At 40.5% G+C, this 14,633-nt stretch overlaps 1 protein-coding gene across 4 annotated transcripts in view; it reads left to right on the forward strand.

Annotated features, from left to right (window-relative positions):
- Window positions 1–3,499: 3,499 nt before the first annotated feature.
- Window positions 3,500–14,633, forward strand: part of cstf2 (cleavage stimulation factor, 3' pre-RNA, subunit 2) — a 13,865-nt gene continuing 2,731 nt past the window's right edge. For 3 of the 4 annotated variants that reach the window (XM_005913179.3, XM_005913180.3, XM_014334078.2), the window contains exons 1-8: window positions 3,500–3,633; window positions 3,882–3,960; window positions 4,076–4,245; window positions 4,334–4,470; window positions 5,350–5,469; window positions 5,602–5,730; window positions 8,440–8,557; window positions 10,746–10,805. In XM_005913179.3, the coding sequence (XP_005913241.2) occupies window positions 3,537–3,633; window positions 3,882–3,960; window positions 4,076–4,245; window positions 4,334–4,470; window positions 5,350–5,469; window positions 5,602–5,730; window positions 8,440–8,557; window positions 10,746–10,805 (910 nt within the window). In that variant the 5' untranslated portion in view covers window positions 3,500–3,536. The remainder of the gene's footprint in view (window positions 3,634–3,881; window positions 3,961–4,075; window positions 4,246–4,333; window positions 4,471–5,349; window positions 5,470–5,601; window positions 5,731–8,439; window positions 8,558–10,745; window positions 10,806–14,633) is intronic. The other variant, XM_005913181.3, reaches the window with a different exon arrangement.

Here is a 14,633-nt window from a genome sequence, read left to right on the forward strand (position 1 = left end):
AATACTGGTTTGAAAGGCTACCTGTAAATTTTCTTTTTAAGGCCCCAACAGGCCCTACAGAAATATGATTCTGCAGTGTCTGGATGAATAAGTGATGGGCAAGAGGAAGCTACACACCACTAGTGGATGGTTTTGTGCCGTGGTCTAACAAGAATCATGTTTCTAAATGTAAATAACAGCAGAAAGGTGGGGATCAACTTCAGAAGGAAGATGAAGACTACATGGCCTGTGTCTATCCTGGGGTAAGATGTTGGCGTGGTGGACGACTACAAGTAACACATCGACAACAGGCTGAACTAGAAGAGGCTGTATACAAGAAGAGGGTGAGCAGGCACTGGCTGGAAGGTGGACACTTCTAAAACTGCAGTGGACAGGAGGTCACTTAACAAACTGCTTTCTATCTGGGATAATTCTAACCACCCTCTACAAGACTTACTGGAGAACCTTCTCTACCAGACCAATTCAGCTCTGCTGCCACGAGGACAGAAACGGAAAACCCTTCATACCTCAGGCAATAACTACAGTACAACACGTGTAAAGCAGAAAATCATCTGAATGTTCTGTATGCTCATTTAGACATTTTATTTGAATCCTATGTGGTAACAAAACTTTATTTACTGAATTTTAGAATTTTACTTTTGCTTTGTTGATTCTGAAATGCTTAATTATTATAATTTTTAATGCTATTATCATTGTTGCTGTTTTTATTATTGAAGTGGTGTAACAAAAGAATTTCCCACACCTGAGATAAATATAGTATATTTTATCTTATTGTTATCTTTTAACAGCATTAATTTAGTAATTAGTATTGTGATTCTGCAAACACATACCTACAAAAACTCCCATTAACTCCCATTTCTCAAGACCATATTTTCAGTGTCCTAAACTGAATCAATCATCCTTTTGGCAAAACAAGTTTCACCTACTTAGACACAATTTGCAGATCCTATTTAACTGTATTTCAAAATGATAAACATGCGATCACTCCCTAAACACATTTTTCCACAGTGATTCGCATGCAATGCATAACTTCTAATAACACGAGGCAGAAGTAGATATCAATACAGCACAGACGTCATTTATCAAACACAACGCAAAATTTTTCTGAGGTAATTAAACTGCAACAAGACAGTTTAGAGGACTCAGAAAGCAAGCGAGAGCTGAAGGTTGATACCAATAACTGGTGAAAGCAATGTGACGTAAAGGAGGAAGAAGTAGGACGATGCGGAAGAACAATATCAAAAATAGTAATTTAAGTAGAACTGTGAGACCATGGTTTGACATTAAATGACAGCCCATATGAAAAGAAACTTCTAGACTTCATTAGACTTCCACTCACATCATTAGGTACAACGTTTCAGCTGTTCGTTAACACAAATATTTAACTGGCAAATCATATGACACCGACTCATTGCAAATCAAAACAACCTGCTGAAGTTCAAACAAAGTATCAGAATGGAGAAGTAAAGTGCTTTAAGTGACTCTGACTGTAACTCTGACACTCTGGTTGTTGGTGCCAGACAGGCTTTTCCTTCAGAAACTGCTAATCCACTGGGATTTTTCCACAGAATATATCTCCAGAGTTTACAGAGAATGATCCAATAGAGAGGAAATACCCAGTGAGTGGCAGTTCTCTAAGTGATGTTGATGCCAGACGTCACAGGAGAGTGACCCGGCAGCATTAGGCTGATAGGAAGGCAACAGCAACTCAAATAACAACTCATTACAATCCAGGTATGCAGAAGAGCATCTATGAAAGTTTTTCCATATTTCCCACACTTACAGGTTTTAAATCATCAAACAAATTTTAAAATTAGACAAAGATAACCTGAGTAAATACAGACATTTAATGATGATTTCATGTATTTAAAAAAAAAAGCTATCCAAACCTAAGTGAAAAGTAATTGCTTGTTAAACCACTTGACAGCAACAACTGCAATCAAGCGTTTGCAATAACTGGCGATGAGTCTTTTACATCGCTGTGGAGGAATTTTGGCCCTATCTTATTTGCAGAATTGTTTTAATTCAGTGACACTGGAGTTTTGAGCATTACTGGGCTGTTCACAGTCATGTCAAAGCATCTCAATGTGATTGGATAGCCAGACCTTGATAAGGTGACTTCAAAATCTTAATTTAGCTTCTTTTTTTTTGAGCCACTCAGAGGTGGAGGTGTGCTTGAGGTTCAGGGCACAAACCGACTGCAGGACATTTTCCTTCAGGATTTTCTGTTACAGAGATGAATTCATGGCTCCATCAATTACAGCATCCTGAAGCAGCAAAGTGGCTCCAGACCATCACACTAACAGCACCAAAAAAGTTCAACTTTTGTTGTCTTTTGGCAGCCTTTGTGTTCTTTTTGGTCATTAATGGTCTTTCCTATTGTTGAATCATGAACACCGACCTTAACTGAGGCAAGTGATGCCTGCAATTCTTTACATGTTTTTCTGGGTTCTTTTGTGATCTCTGGGATGAGTTAACAATGTGCTCTTGGAGTAAATTTGGTAGGTTGCTCTGGTTAAGGTTCACCACTGTTCCAAGTTGTCTCCATTTGTGGGTAATGGCTCTCACTGTAGTTTGCTGGATCCTGAATCCCTAGAAACTAGTTTGCAACATCTTTGTAATAGATGCCAATGACTTTTTTTCCCCTCAGTTCTTGAGTTTCTTTAGATTGTGGCATGATGTGTTGCTTTTTGAGATCCTTTAGCTTCTTTCGCTTTATCAGACAGCTTCTATATAAGTGACTTCTTCATTCAACAGGTCTGGGAGTAATAAGGACTGTGTGTGAACTAGTGTAATTGAACTCAGGTTTAAAAAAATTGTGGCTATTTACAGTTCATTCATGATTTCACAGGAAGTGCAGTACCTTTTTCACACAGAGGCAGGTAGGTTTGGGTAGTTTACCCCTCCCCCCCAACAACAATGGCTTGTCTCCCACGCTGGGAGTTTTGTTTTTCTCTGGGTTGTTGCACTTATTACTATTTTAATTATACTTTTAAATTAATGAAATAACAGGATAAAAATAATAATCAACAGTTTAAAGTATCTAAGGCTGCTTTTGCATTCTCTTACTGTAACCCATTAATTAATAATAACAATTAATAATGGCAACAGGTGTGTGATTATCCAGGTGCACCAGAAATTATACGTTACGACAGTTTTACTACATAAAATAAAATGGAAATAAAACAAAATAAAATAGTTGAACAAATAATAATTAATAATCGCTGACAATAAAGCCTCGCTATTCAGTTAGCCAGGTGTTGCCAGTTTACTATCAACAGCTTATAAAGTAAGCAGTTTTTAATTAAAGAATCACTCACCAAACCTCCTTCTTCTTTGCCTACAAACAAGTGCTAATACTTATAAATAAAAACCTTTTTCAATACGTTAGGAATGGTTGCGCTGCTGGGATTTTAATTTGGCCTTTTCCCCACCCACCCCCCTGCCCCCCTTTTTTTCTTTCTTTTTTTTTTTTTTTTATGAACGGATGTTGTCTCCTTCTAGTTTCCGGTGTAACATTAAATTCTGTCCCCAAAATGGCGAACGTATCTGTTGCCAACGCCGCTGCTGCGGCCGCAGCTGCAGCCGCGAATAGAGACCCAGCCGTTGACCGGTCACTACGATCGGTGTTCGGTAAGTTTGTTGCTTTTAGGTCGCTGTGTTTGGGTAAGTTTATCCTCTGGGTGCTCTGGAAGAATGTAAGGAAGCGGGTTGTGAATGAAAACTTGCTAACATGGATGTCAGGCTAGTGTTGCTGTTAGCTGAACACCGCGCGAGGGAAAGTTAAAAAGAAATAGCAAGAAAAGGAGCCTCGAATTACAAATCCTTCTTCTGTTTATTGTCATACTAACACTAAATATTGTGTGTATTAATTGTTTTAGTGGGAAATATTCCGTATGAAGCCACAGAAGAACAGCTGAAAGACATCTTCTCTGAAGTCGGACTTGTTGTCAGTTTCAGGTGAGTGAAGGAACGCGCTAGACCTGGTCCTCTCTGAACTAAGACGTTTTATAGGGCTTTAATAAGTCCTTTTAGACAGTCTTAAATGTGGATTGTTCCCTTTTCTTGTACTCAGGTTAGTGTATGATAGGGAGACAGGAAAGCCAAAGGGATATGGCTTCTGTGAATACCAAGACCAGGAGACTGCCCTCAGTGCCATGCGAAACCTGAATGGGAGAGAGTTTAGTGGTCGGGCTCTCCGTGTTGACAACGCAGCCAGTGAGAAGAACAAGGAAGAGCTGAAAAGTAAGTTTTTAATTTCCTCTCGAGTTTGTTTAGGTAAGCTTCTGGTCATAATCTGTTTCAATACCCAAGCTATTTCTGTCTTGCACAGGTTTGGGAACAGGAGCCCCCATTATTGAGTCTCCTTATGGAGACAGCATCCAGCCAGAGGAGGCCCCAGAGTCTATCAGCAGAGCAGTAGCCAGTCTGCCACCTGAGCAGATGTTTGAACTCATGAAACAGATGAAGGTAGGGTGCCCCCCCCATATACACTTATAACCATCTCCAGAGAGGAGTTTGAGATTGAGGTTTCTTTACTGTACTCTCGGTGAGAGGTGAACTTATCAATAGTAGAATCATCTGCCAAATGGGTAGTCTGTGGTGCATTTAAGAATTAATTTGATGACTTTATGTTCAGCTCTATGTAAAATGTTATGGTCTCCTGTACACAGCCAAATTTAATAAAACCTCGTGTTTGAGCGTTTAATAAATGCATGAAACAACAGTGAGTCTTTTAAAGTAAAAAATTAGTTTTCCCAGATGACATCATCTAAAACTGTATGTATGAGGCTCCTTACACTTTTTATTTATTTATTTTTTTTATTGTCAGTAGTAAGGATGGTGACAAATGTTCCACACAGTCTGAATCACCTCCAGCTTAACTGTATGCAGATGCTCCACCTTCCCTTTCATTAACAGAGGCTGTGCTGTGCAGCCTGCCACTCTCAGCTCTGCCAGTGAAGCCTCGTCTTTGTACAGCTGGTAGTCTGCTTCATTAAGCCCAAAGAAACACCACACTGCAGACGTCTTTTGCTCTACTCAAAAAGTCATTTGTTTCACCAAAAGCTTGTGTCAGTAGGAACGCTCCAGATGCTGATTGGAGTCAGTGGCTCCAGATTTAATAGTAGTGGTATTTCTGCAGATTGTGGTCTAATGCCTGTTTGTTAGGGAGTTATGTCTGAGTCATGAGTGGGTAGTAAAAAGTGGTGGTGGGATTAAAAACCAGAGTGTTTTTTCTTTGTTTGTTTGTTTTTAAGTCTTTTAGGATGTAGTCAGAGATTTTTCTAGTAGTTTCTAAAATCAGATCCCTTTGGTTTCAAAAAAATGTTTTTCTCTCTCTCCCTCCAGCTGTGCGTGCAGAACAGTCCTCAGGAGGCACGGAACATGCTGCTGCAGAACCCTCAGCTGGCCTACGCTCTGCTGCAGGCCCAAGTGGTCATGCGGATTGTTGATCCTGAGATAGCCTTGGTGAGAATGAAGAGATGAGTCACAGTCGGAAGACAGTTGTTCTCGACTCAGTAAATGTTTATTCTGTCCTGCATTTTAAAGCCAAAGCAAGCAGTATTTTTTTTTTTAATGTTCCCCTCACTCCTTGTATAGAAAATGCTCCATCGTCAAACAACAGTCCAGCCTCTGATTCCCAGTGGACAGGGCGGAGGAGCACCGACAGTCACTTCTCCACCTACACAGCCGACCATGCCCGTGTCTCAGCCAGTGTCTCAACCTGTGGTAAGCAGAACATATCTTTTGTCATATTACTGTGTATTCTCTTCAACAAAATGTTCCCATTGTGTGTCCTGAAAAATGTGCACGCATGCAAGGGTTGCTGGGATGGCTGTAGCCCAGGAGGTAGAGCAGGTCATCTACTAATCAAAAGGTTAGAAGTTCAGTCTGGCTCTTTCCAGTCTCCAGCCTGCATGGCTAGTATCCTCTGGCAAGATACTGAGCCACAAGTTGGTCTCTGATGCATTCATTGATGTATGAATGTGTGAATGTTAGATAGAAAGCAATTAGGTGTAGAAAAAGTGCTTGTATGAATGGGCAAATAAGGCATGTTGTATAAAGTGCTTTGCCTAGAAAAGCATTGTATATGAACCAGTTAATTTACCATGGAGTGAATAAATACTGGTGAAAGGATCACAAAGTCTGGCCCACCAAAAGTCCTGGTCTGGCTTCATGAAGTGTTAAAATGTGTGGGGTGAAAAGTTTAAAATATTTCTAGATCTCAACAAGTAGTTTGCTTGAGGTGTTTAAGTCTGTCCCAGCTGAGAGTGGGTGATAGGCCGGGTACATCCCGGACACGCACCAAGTCTATCACCGGGCTAACACAGAAAGACCATAATTCACGCTCACACTAACACCTACAGCCGGTTTAGAATCATCAGTTAACCTAAGATACAATTCATTTTGCTTATGAAGTTTCCAAACTGAGGAACGTAGTCCGTGGTGATCCGAATTCTCAAAATGATAAGGAACGGCTTCAGTGCTTCTTTTATTACCCCCTTTAGTAGATCATACGCTGAAGCAACCTTTATGAAAGGAAAGTAGATAAATTTTATCTCATAAGTCATAGCGAAGGACCATCTGAGCGTTCCTGAAAAACGATCAACATAACTGATAAAGTAGGCCTGATCATGCAAATGTTATTTGTAAGTGCATTTTCCATTTCCATAACCTGATGATATGTTTTTTAATTTTTCTGTTAAACCCACTGGTTGTCTGTGAATAGGAGTTGGTTTGCATGAGAAGTGCAGATTTCTATGTTCTCTAAATCCTGATCATACGCTGCATTAATTGATCTCAGTGCATTTGTTGTTTTGCCAGCTTTTAGGATTATCATCAATGAATTTTCACTTAGAGCCACCTTGGATAAGTGCTGGATACAGGGAATTTCATAGAAATCCTAAACAAGGAGGAGGGGATGAGTTGGATCAGTGTCCAGTAGGAAAAATAAGAAAATAAGATGCTTTTCATTTTATAGGCTTTAAAGTTCCAGCACCTGTAATGATATGATGTTTTTTCCCAGTGGTTCTTGTTTATATGACCTGGATGAAACGACAATATAAGAACACTCTGGGGTGAAGTAAAATGTGCATTTTTAATACATCTTTTGGACATTGTAGTTTCAACACTGCACCATCACATTGTTAAAGAGCCTAATGTATGTGCATTTGGATTCTCTGAGCACCACGCTTCTCTATTTCTAAGTCCTTATAACTTCCCCTTCACACCTCGTAACGTTTTCACCGAGGTTAGAGAAAGGTGATTAGGAAAAGGACGCAGGAGGTTATATGAGGGGATGTGGGAGGAAACAAGAGAAACCGTGCAGGGAGAACACAGAAACTCCACACAGAAAGGCCCCAGATGACTTGAAGGTTTGAACCAAGAATCTTATTGTTGTGAGGCAACCGTGGCAACGTCTGCACCACCATGTGGCATGGCAGTTTGTGGGTTAGTCCATTAATACATTTTAGAACAAGAATTTTCTGCTTTGGTTTAAAAAGAAAGTCACATCCACACAAGCGCTGTATTGAAAAAAACAAACAAAACAAAACCAGTGTCCATTACTGTCAAGCAGCAGATGGCGATATAACCATTAACCGTGTAGAAATGTTGGCCAATCAGATGCCTTGGGGCAACAATAACACAGGGTAGACTATGATACCAAAAAGGAGATAAAGGCACACACCTTTGACAGTGCAAGAGAAGATTTTTGGTTTCCTTGTTTACACAGAAACCGAGATTTGTTTGAGATTTGTTAATTTTTCAGTGACCTAAAATGGCTCTGTGTGTGGGGAAACGCCCAAAGCGCACAGAAAAAGCTACGTTTTTATAAAATACCTGTGTCGGTGTGGTCAGGGTGGAATTATAGAAAGGTAAAACCTACATGTAAAGTTGTTGTTCCTTTGTAGATCCACTGTGAGCTGTAAATTGTAATAGCAGCAGTCTAACTCTGAAAACACCAACACAATGTTGAAATTGTGCTTATTTTTCTTCACATCTTAAAGCTGTTCGTTATCTCTTTTGTAAGTGAATGGGTCAATAAATGTGACTATACTTTGTGCTGTAGGAGAGGAGGTCCGGCCCATTTGTTGTCAAACAGTGTGAACATGGCCCATTAACTAAAATGAGTTTGACACCCCTGCTGTAAGCAGTGCCTGATGGCAATGCTACTGCTTGTAGATTGGATGTTTTGCTACAAGGTTTGTCCAGAGCTGGCAGGAGTTCCAGCTCCATGCTTGAATTCATTCGTCTGATCTCAAACGACTGAGAAATGGAGCAAACATGCAGACAGAAATGTAACATAAATGTCACTTAACATGTTTTTGTCCTCAATGAGGGGATCAAGCACCATATGTTCTCTTCTTTATAGATACAGTTTCAGGAGATATTATTTCCATTCATTTCTTAATCATTTTTCTTTTGTTATGTCCTCAGCCTGGAATGCATGTCAATGGAGCGCCCCAGATGATGCAGCCCCCTAACATGGGAGTTGTCCCTGGACCCATGCCTGTACCTGGGCCTGGGCCTGGACCGGGACCAGTTGGACCTCCAGGTAATCATCAGACCACATGCACGCTTGAAATGGCAAAAGTTGTGAAATTGGTTGTGGTAGTGTGACTCTGGCCACTTGTAGTATAAAGTTACTCAAACAAACCATAAATACAGGGCGGGTATATATCTCTAATACATTAACTTTATAAAGTCATTAAACATTCGATAATCTAGAAGTGTTACAAATGTTCCAAGCATGTAAATGAATAAGCTGCATGAAGGCATGTCTTAAATTTGAAAACCTGTCATATTTTATTAGCTGTTTTCTTTGGTGTATAAAACAATCACCAATAATGCTAATGTTTGTCGGTAGACAGCAGTAATTGAAAAGCAGTTTTTCAGTGCAGTGTTTCCAATTAGACAAAAGTGGATTCAAAAAGTATTTACCCCCTTTCTGTTTTTGCATACATTTTAATTTAAAGTGGATACAATTAGCATTATTTCTAGATTGGTCTTTGTAAAACAGTAATCTCAAAAGCTGAGATCTGTCATTTATATTAGTTATCTCATGATTACTGTGGCAGTCATACTGTAGCCGGTAATTACTGTTACCACACATCCACATGTGAACACGTAGAATGTGAAGAATTTTGGTACCCAAAGCTTTCTGGTGTCCAGTTGTTATTAGAGGGTTTTTGTTCAGTCACCACTCCATGTGGTGAGTAGATTGGTTCAGGATTCAGAGGAGCACTCTGTGTGCCTCATGATGATTTAGCCTTATATTTGCTTTTTAAAATTCATCTCCATTCATAATCTGACACAGTCAGCACATGTAATGGGAAGTCGTGGCCTGGATATCTGTTATCTCGAGATCAGCTGGCTAATCCGGAAGCCTGAAACATTGACCCCAGACATTAGCTGATGGGTTCCCAGATTCTGTGCGTCTTATTTGCTTTAATTATTCTTGAGGTGTGTCTTTTTCTGTGTTTTTTTTTTAAAGTGGTTCGTTTTCTTGTGTTTTGGCCTTCGTCCACATGCAAACACAGTTTTGGTCTGAAAGTGACCTTTGGGAAATGCCTTCCTTTGTTTCATTGATGCGCAGAGTTTTTGGCACGTGATGTCAGAGACTGTGGTCTTACCTTTTTTATTTACATTAATTAAAAAAAGGACATTTACATTTATTTACACATGAAGTGTCCAACAGGTTCTCACTGGCCAAAGTTTGTGGCCCACAAACTCTGGGGCAGGGACCGCTGGTGGGGCTTAGAGCCACCACAGATAGAGCATGCACGACCAAGGGCAAAATATAAACTGGAGTTAACTTTAGGTTGAGTTTGTTGATTGTGAAATGCTGGCCATGTTTTTTTTTGTTAATAGCAATTCACCAAATTCAAAAATATCTACAAAATCTAAAATTTGTGAAACTGCACAGTGAGGACTTTTTTCCCACCTTCTGAAGTGGGGCAGCCAAAACTGTGTTGTTTACATGCTTTTGACAGCACCCAAACACATTTACATGTGGCCTGCGTCTAGAACTTGATTTGAAGTCCATCTGTAGCATGGATTAGAAAGGCACACCTGTTTTTACTGGATCCTGAAATCCAAACGGTTTGCTAGGATGAAGGGAAAAAAAGATAAGACATGAGGTCGATTTAACTCTCTATAGACCATTGTGATAAAATTGTTCCAAGGCATTGATTGAAAACAGGGGTTTCTTCTGTGTAACACAACAAGAAGAGCCTCATTATTTGAGGTGACCACGAACCCAACAATCAGTTTGCATTTCCGCCCAGAGAGTTCAGGTTTTGTCTCATCAGACCAGAAAATCTTTTCCTTCATGCTGATGGAGTCCTTTTAAATGCAGTTCCATGCAACTGTAGTGGAAGATTAAATCTACATGACAATTTCTTGCAAAAAAGGAAGGGGATCCGAATACTTACAGAATCCACTTGCGTCCAAACTTTGCACATGTCATGGCTCATTTGGATCAGCAGGTGTCACCACAGTCATATAAATAGTGGAGGTTTATCCACAACGATATACGCCATGTGTCCTTGTTATCGTCTTCTCTTTTTGTGTTTTATCTTAAATCTTGGATGTATGCCATCTTGATGATTTTGTAAAAGTTCCCTCTTCTTCACCCTTCTGTACCTTTATTTGTGCATGAGATGATTTCACGAGCGTGCTAAAATGGTGCTTTGCCCTCTTGAGTCTTGTCTCCTGTTCTTCTCACTTTAATGCTGGCTCAGGAAACCTTCAGCATTCTCCCACAGGATCGTCTGGTCAAGCTGCTATCGAGCGGCCTCAAGGTATCACTGTACCTCCTCGGTTCTCCAGTCAGGTCGCAGCCCTGCTAAGCAGTGACACTTTTCAAATATACAGCATATATTTTTGACAGCATTTCCGCTGTAAATAAAAATGACTCATCACACATGCAGCCTTTAGAGAAGTTCATAAGTCTGTGTATATAATTATTACAATCTCAGAGCACTACCACAGCTACACAGGAATATACCAGGTCATGAGTAAAATCAATGTTTAGTTTTTTTGTTGTTGTAAAGATGTGCACAGTTGGGCTGATCAGCTCCAGATAGCAGCTGGGACCAGTTTGTGCAGATGGTGCAGGTGTTCAGCCTTCAGCCTACTTGTCAGCCTGCACGGGGGAGCTTGATGGATATCATGACAAGGAGTACTGATGCGATTTCATGGAGCGTTTATGTGATAGAAAAGGAAGTTTAGACCGCCTCATAGTGACCTGCAGGTGCATCTGACGTCCCAGTTTATTGTTCCTACAACCATGTAATTAATGTTGTTCCAGGATCGTCATCACAGCCGCTTCAAAGTTACATTTTCACTAACTATAAAAATCTGCAGAAACCCCTGAAGACAAATGTGTCAACAAATCCTAGTTGACAGCTTTGTGACACACCCCGCCCACATTATGTGAATTGTTTTTTTATTCTTTTTGTCTGCTTCCTGGAAGCCTAACTTAAACTAATGACGTCACGGCAGTGTAATGGGGAATTTATATTTGTAGTCCTCGAGCAACATTAATCATGATGTTGTAGGAACAACAGTAACACGGGAATATCAGATAGCGGTACAAGTTCAGGTGTAATTGCAAGGCGGGTCATCTGAGTTTGGATCTAAACACTGGTCAGACAGGGTACACGGCCAGGTAATGGCTACGGAGTAAGACCTTGAATCCTAAAGGGTGTTATCTGATTTCCACAGAACTGCAGCTTCTTCTGTACTTCTTGTCCTCGACATGTTTTTAGCTAGTTTTATGTCTCCTTCGTTTTTCTGCTTCTCTGTTCGAAATTTAACAGAATACAAATGAAGTTAAAACCTTTCAGTCACTACTTTATTTGGGCGATTACAGAGTGATCAGCAGATTCTGCTGTTTGAGATTTGGCAAAGGTGGAAGGAGACTTGAGCTCCCGTTGATCCAGACTGATGGATGTCAGAGGAGATCTCCTGCTCGACACTTGCGCGATCTTAGTTTTTGAGGGGGTGGCGGGACATTTTTCTTTTCTTCCCAAAAGGCCCGCTTATTCTAATTTTCTCTATTTATGTTACATTTTTAGCCGTGGCGCTGTTGCTATGGCAGTGTGGGTAAATTTGGGTCAGCGAGCCAGTGGCGTGGTGTTTCTCATCCATACACCTGTGTGCTTGCAGATATCTGACAAAAATGATTTGATTTTAATTATCAAACGAGATCTGTTTCTAAAATTGTAATAAATGATATTCACTGACTGCTGACTTTTACAGAGCTACCACTCGTTTCTGTAGAGTTGAGCCTGAAGGGTAACGAGTCCAGATGTGAGATGTTTATTATTGATAGACGGTTTATGGATGTTGCTAAAGAGAAAGATGAAAGCGGTGAAATATCTCATACAGTGAGAGCTCTCTGTGTTAGCAGCATTCATTATTTGAAAAGGCACGTGTCATTTGCACTAATGGAAAGAGACTACTTGGCCTTCTTTTTACTCCAGGATCAGCTTAGTCACTTGATAATGACATGAAATTGCTGACTTTGCTTTCAAGCTGGACGGTACGGTATTACAATGAAGCTGCTTTGCTACTCTCTTGATTGGCTTTTGTTTGTGTTTGTCAGCATCACTTAGCGCTTATGAAGTGAGGCTGAAGCCAGTTCAGTTTAAAAAAACAAACCAAAAATCCACATTTTTAACAGGCTGTGCTGTAGTTTATAGCTTTTACTGCACTGTAGAGTGACTGGAGTGATATGTCACCATTTGTATCCCAACGATACAAAGAGACACGCTTCCATGCAGTCCTCCAAGAATCCTCACTGCATGTCTCTGGAACCAGATGATGTAAGCAACTGGCGAATATTGATTGGCTGACAAGTGGGCGTAATAGAGAAGGGAACAATAGTGGAGTTGATCTAGAATGGGAGAACGACGAAAATAAAAAGAACTTCAAAGATCCAGGAAATAAAGCATGATAAGCACAGGCGATGGTTGATTTGGACACTCATCATTGGTTTTAACTACCTGTTTTACTTCAGCTCCTTGATTGTTGGTCAGTCAGATGTAGCGCAGAGCTCATTTCAAACATACAAGTACCCTCAGACCGGTTGTAGCACATACTTTGTACACTGCCTCCATCTGAGAACAGAGCTCACTGCAGGCAAAGGGGCAGCACCTGGAGTGGAGCAGACGGCATACACGCCACCTTTGCAAGACCATAAATTCTGCTTGAGACGATTCGAGCCCCAGCTGGGGCCTTTCTGTGTTGCATGTCCTCTCTGTGCCTCTGGGTGCTCCAGGCACGGTCCAAAAGCATGCATCGGCTGTAGAAGTGAAGTAGATAAAGAGCTTTACATGTATAGAATAAAGTGTTTTATTAACATATAGTTATGCATGATTCATAGTCTGCTGCACTTGGTCAGTTAGACTAGAAAATTTATAAATACAATTAAACTGGATTACATTACAAGCGCACCCTTGTGTGCGCACCTCCCCCTTCACACATCAAGCACGGTTTAGTCGAAATATGAGAACTGCTCATTCAAACCAGCGCAGACACGGCGTTGCTCTTACTCGGGTGCCCAGCAATAATCTTGACATGTTTGAAGATGAATATATGACCAGTTGCTGTTGTTCTATATAATATAAACACATTACATACGTGTATACAGAGCTTCACAGTTAACAATGCTGTATGTGAGGAACTAGTTGGCACTGCTTGACATCTGGAATGCCATCTGCTTAGCTGTCATGACACTCTTCTACAAGTGCCACTGAGAGGACTGTAAACAATGGAGTTGGTGCTGCTCTGCTGCACAAACACAGTAGCGTTACACTGACAAGGAGCCCAGATGATCTTTATCTTATCAGTTTCTTCTAAATTCGTTTTCCTTAGAGTAAATCAGAAGACGTTAACTTTCCCAGATCAACAGAAAAAGATCTATTCATTTGTGATGAATATATTTCTGCTTAAGTGCAGTAAATTAGCCTAATTTGCACTGAGCTAACTGATGGCATCATTATAGGTTGTTGCCTTAATGCTGTAACGCCGTATAAATGGAATATGAGACATCCATTGTTCTTGATCTTTTCTCTGCATGCCTCTGTTCGCCATGCTTTCATGGCCAAATAATGTCAGACTTAGAAGACACAAGTAGGCGAACACTCTCAAATCAGCTTTGTGTATACGTGTGGGAGCAGAGTTCTTCTTCTTCTTGTTTTGTGTTTATAGAAATTTGCTTTCAAATCTTTAGATCTGCATATTAATGCTGATGAGACCACAATGCTCTACCCTTCCTCCTCTTTTTGTGTGTGTGTGTGTGTGTGTGTGTGTGTGTGTGTGTGTGTGTGTGTGTGTGTGTGTGTGTGTCCCTGATGCATCTGTGTGTTGTGACCTTGTTCTGTGGCAGTTTGCTGTGGCCTTTGTGCAGTTTGAGCTAACTGTGTAGGTTTTTTCTTCTGAGCAAACACTCATCTTTTTAGGAGTGTGCGTGGTTCTTCTTAACTGGAATTTCAGCTTTGAAAGTCATTCGATATGATGACACATCTCCATTTCTTTTCACTAATTAACTGGCAGATGTTTCGTGTATCATCTGTAGTGTGTGTGTGTGTGTGTGTGTGTGTGTGTGTGTGTGTGTGTGTGTG

Source organism: Haplochromis burtoni, unplaced genomic scaffold (genome assembly GCF_018398535.1).
Source record: "Haplochromis burtoni strain Fernald_Lab_line unplaced genomic scaffold, NCSU_Asbu1 Contig_4, whole genome shotgun sequence".
NCBI classification, from domain to species: Eukaryota; Metazoa; Chordata; class Actinopteri; order Cichliformes; family Cichlidae; genus Haplochromis; species Haplochromis burtoni.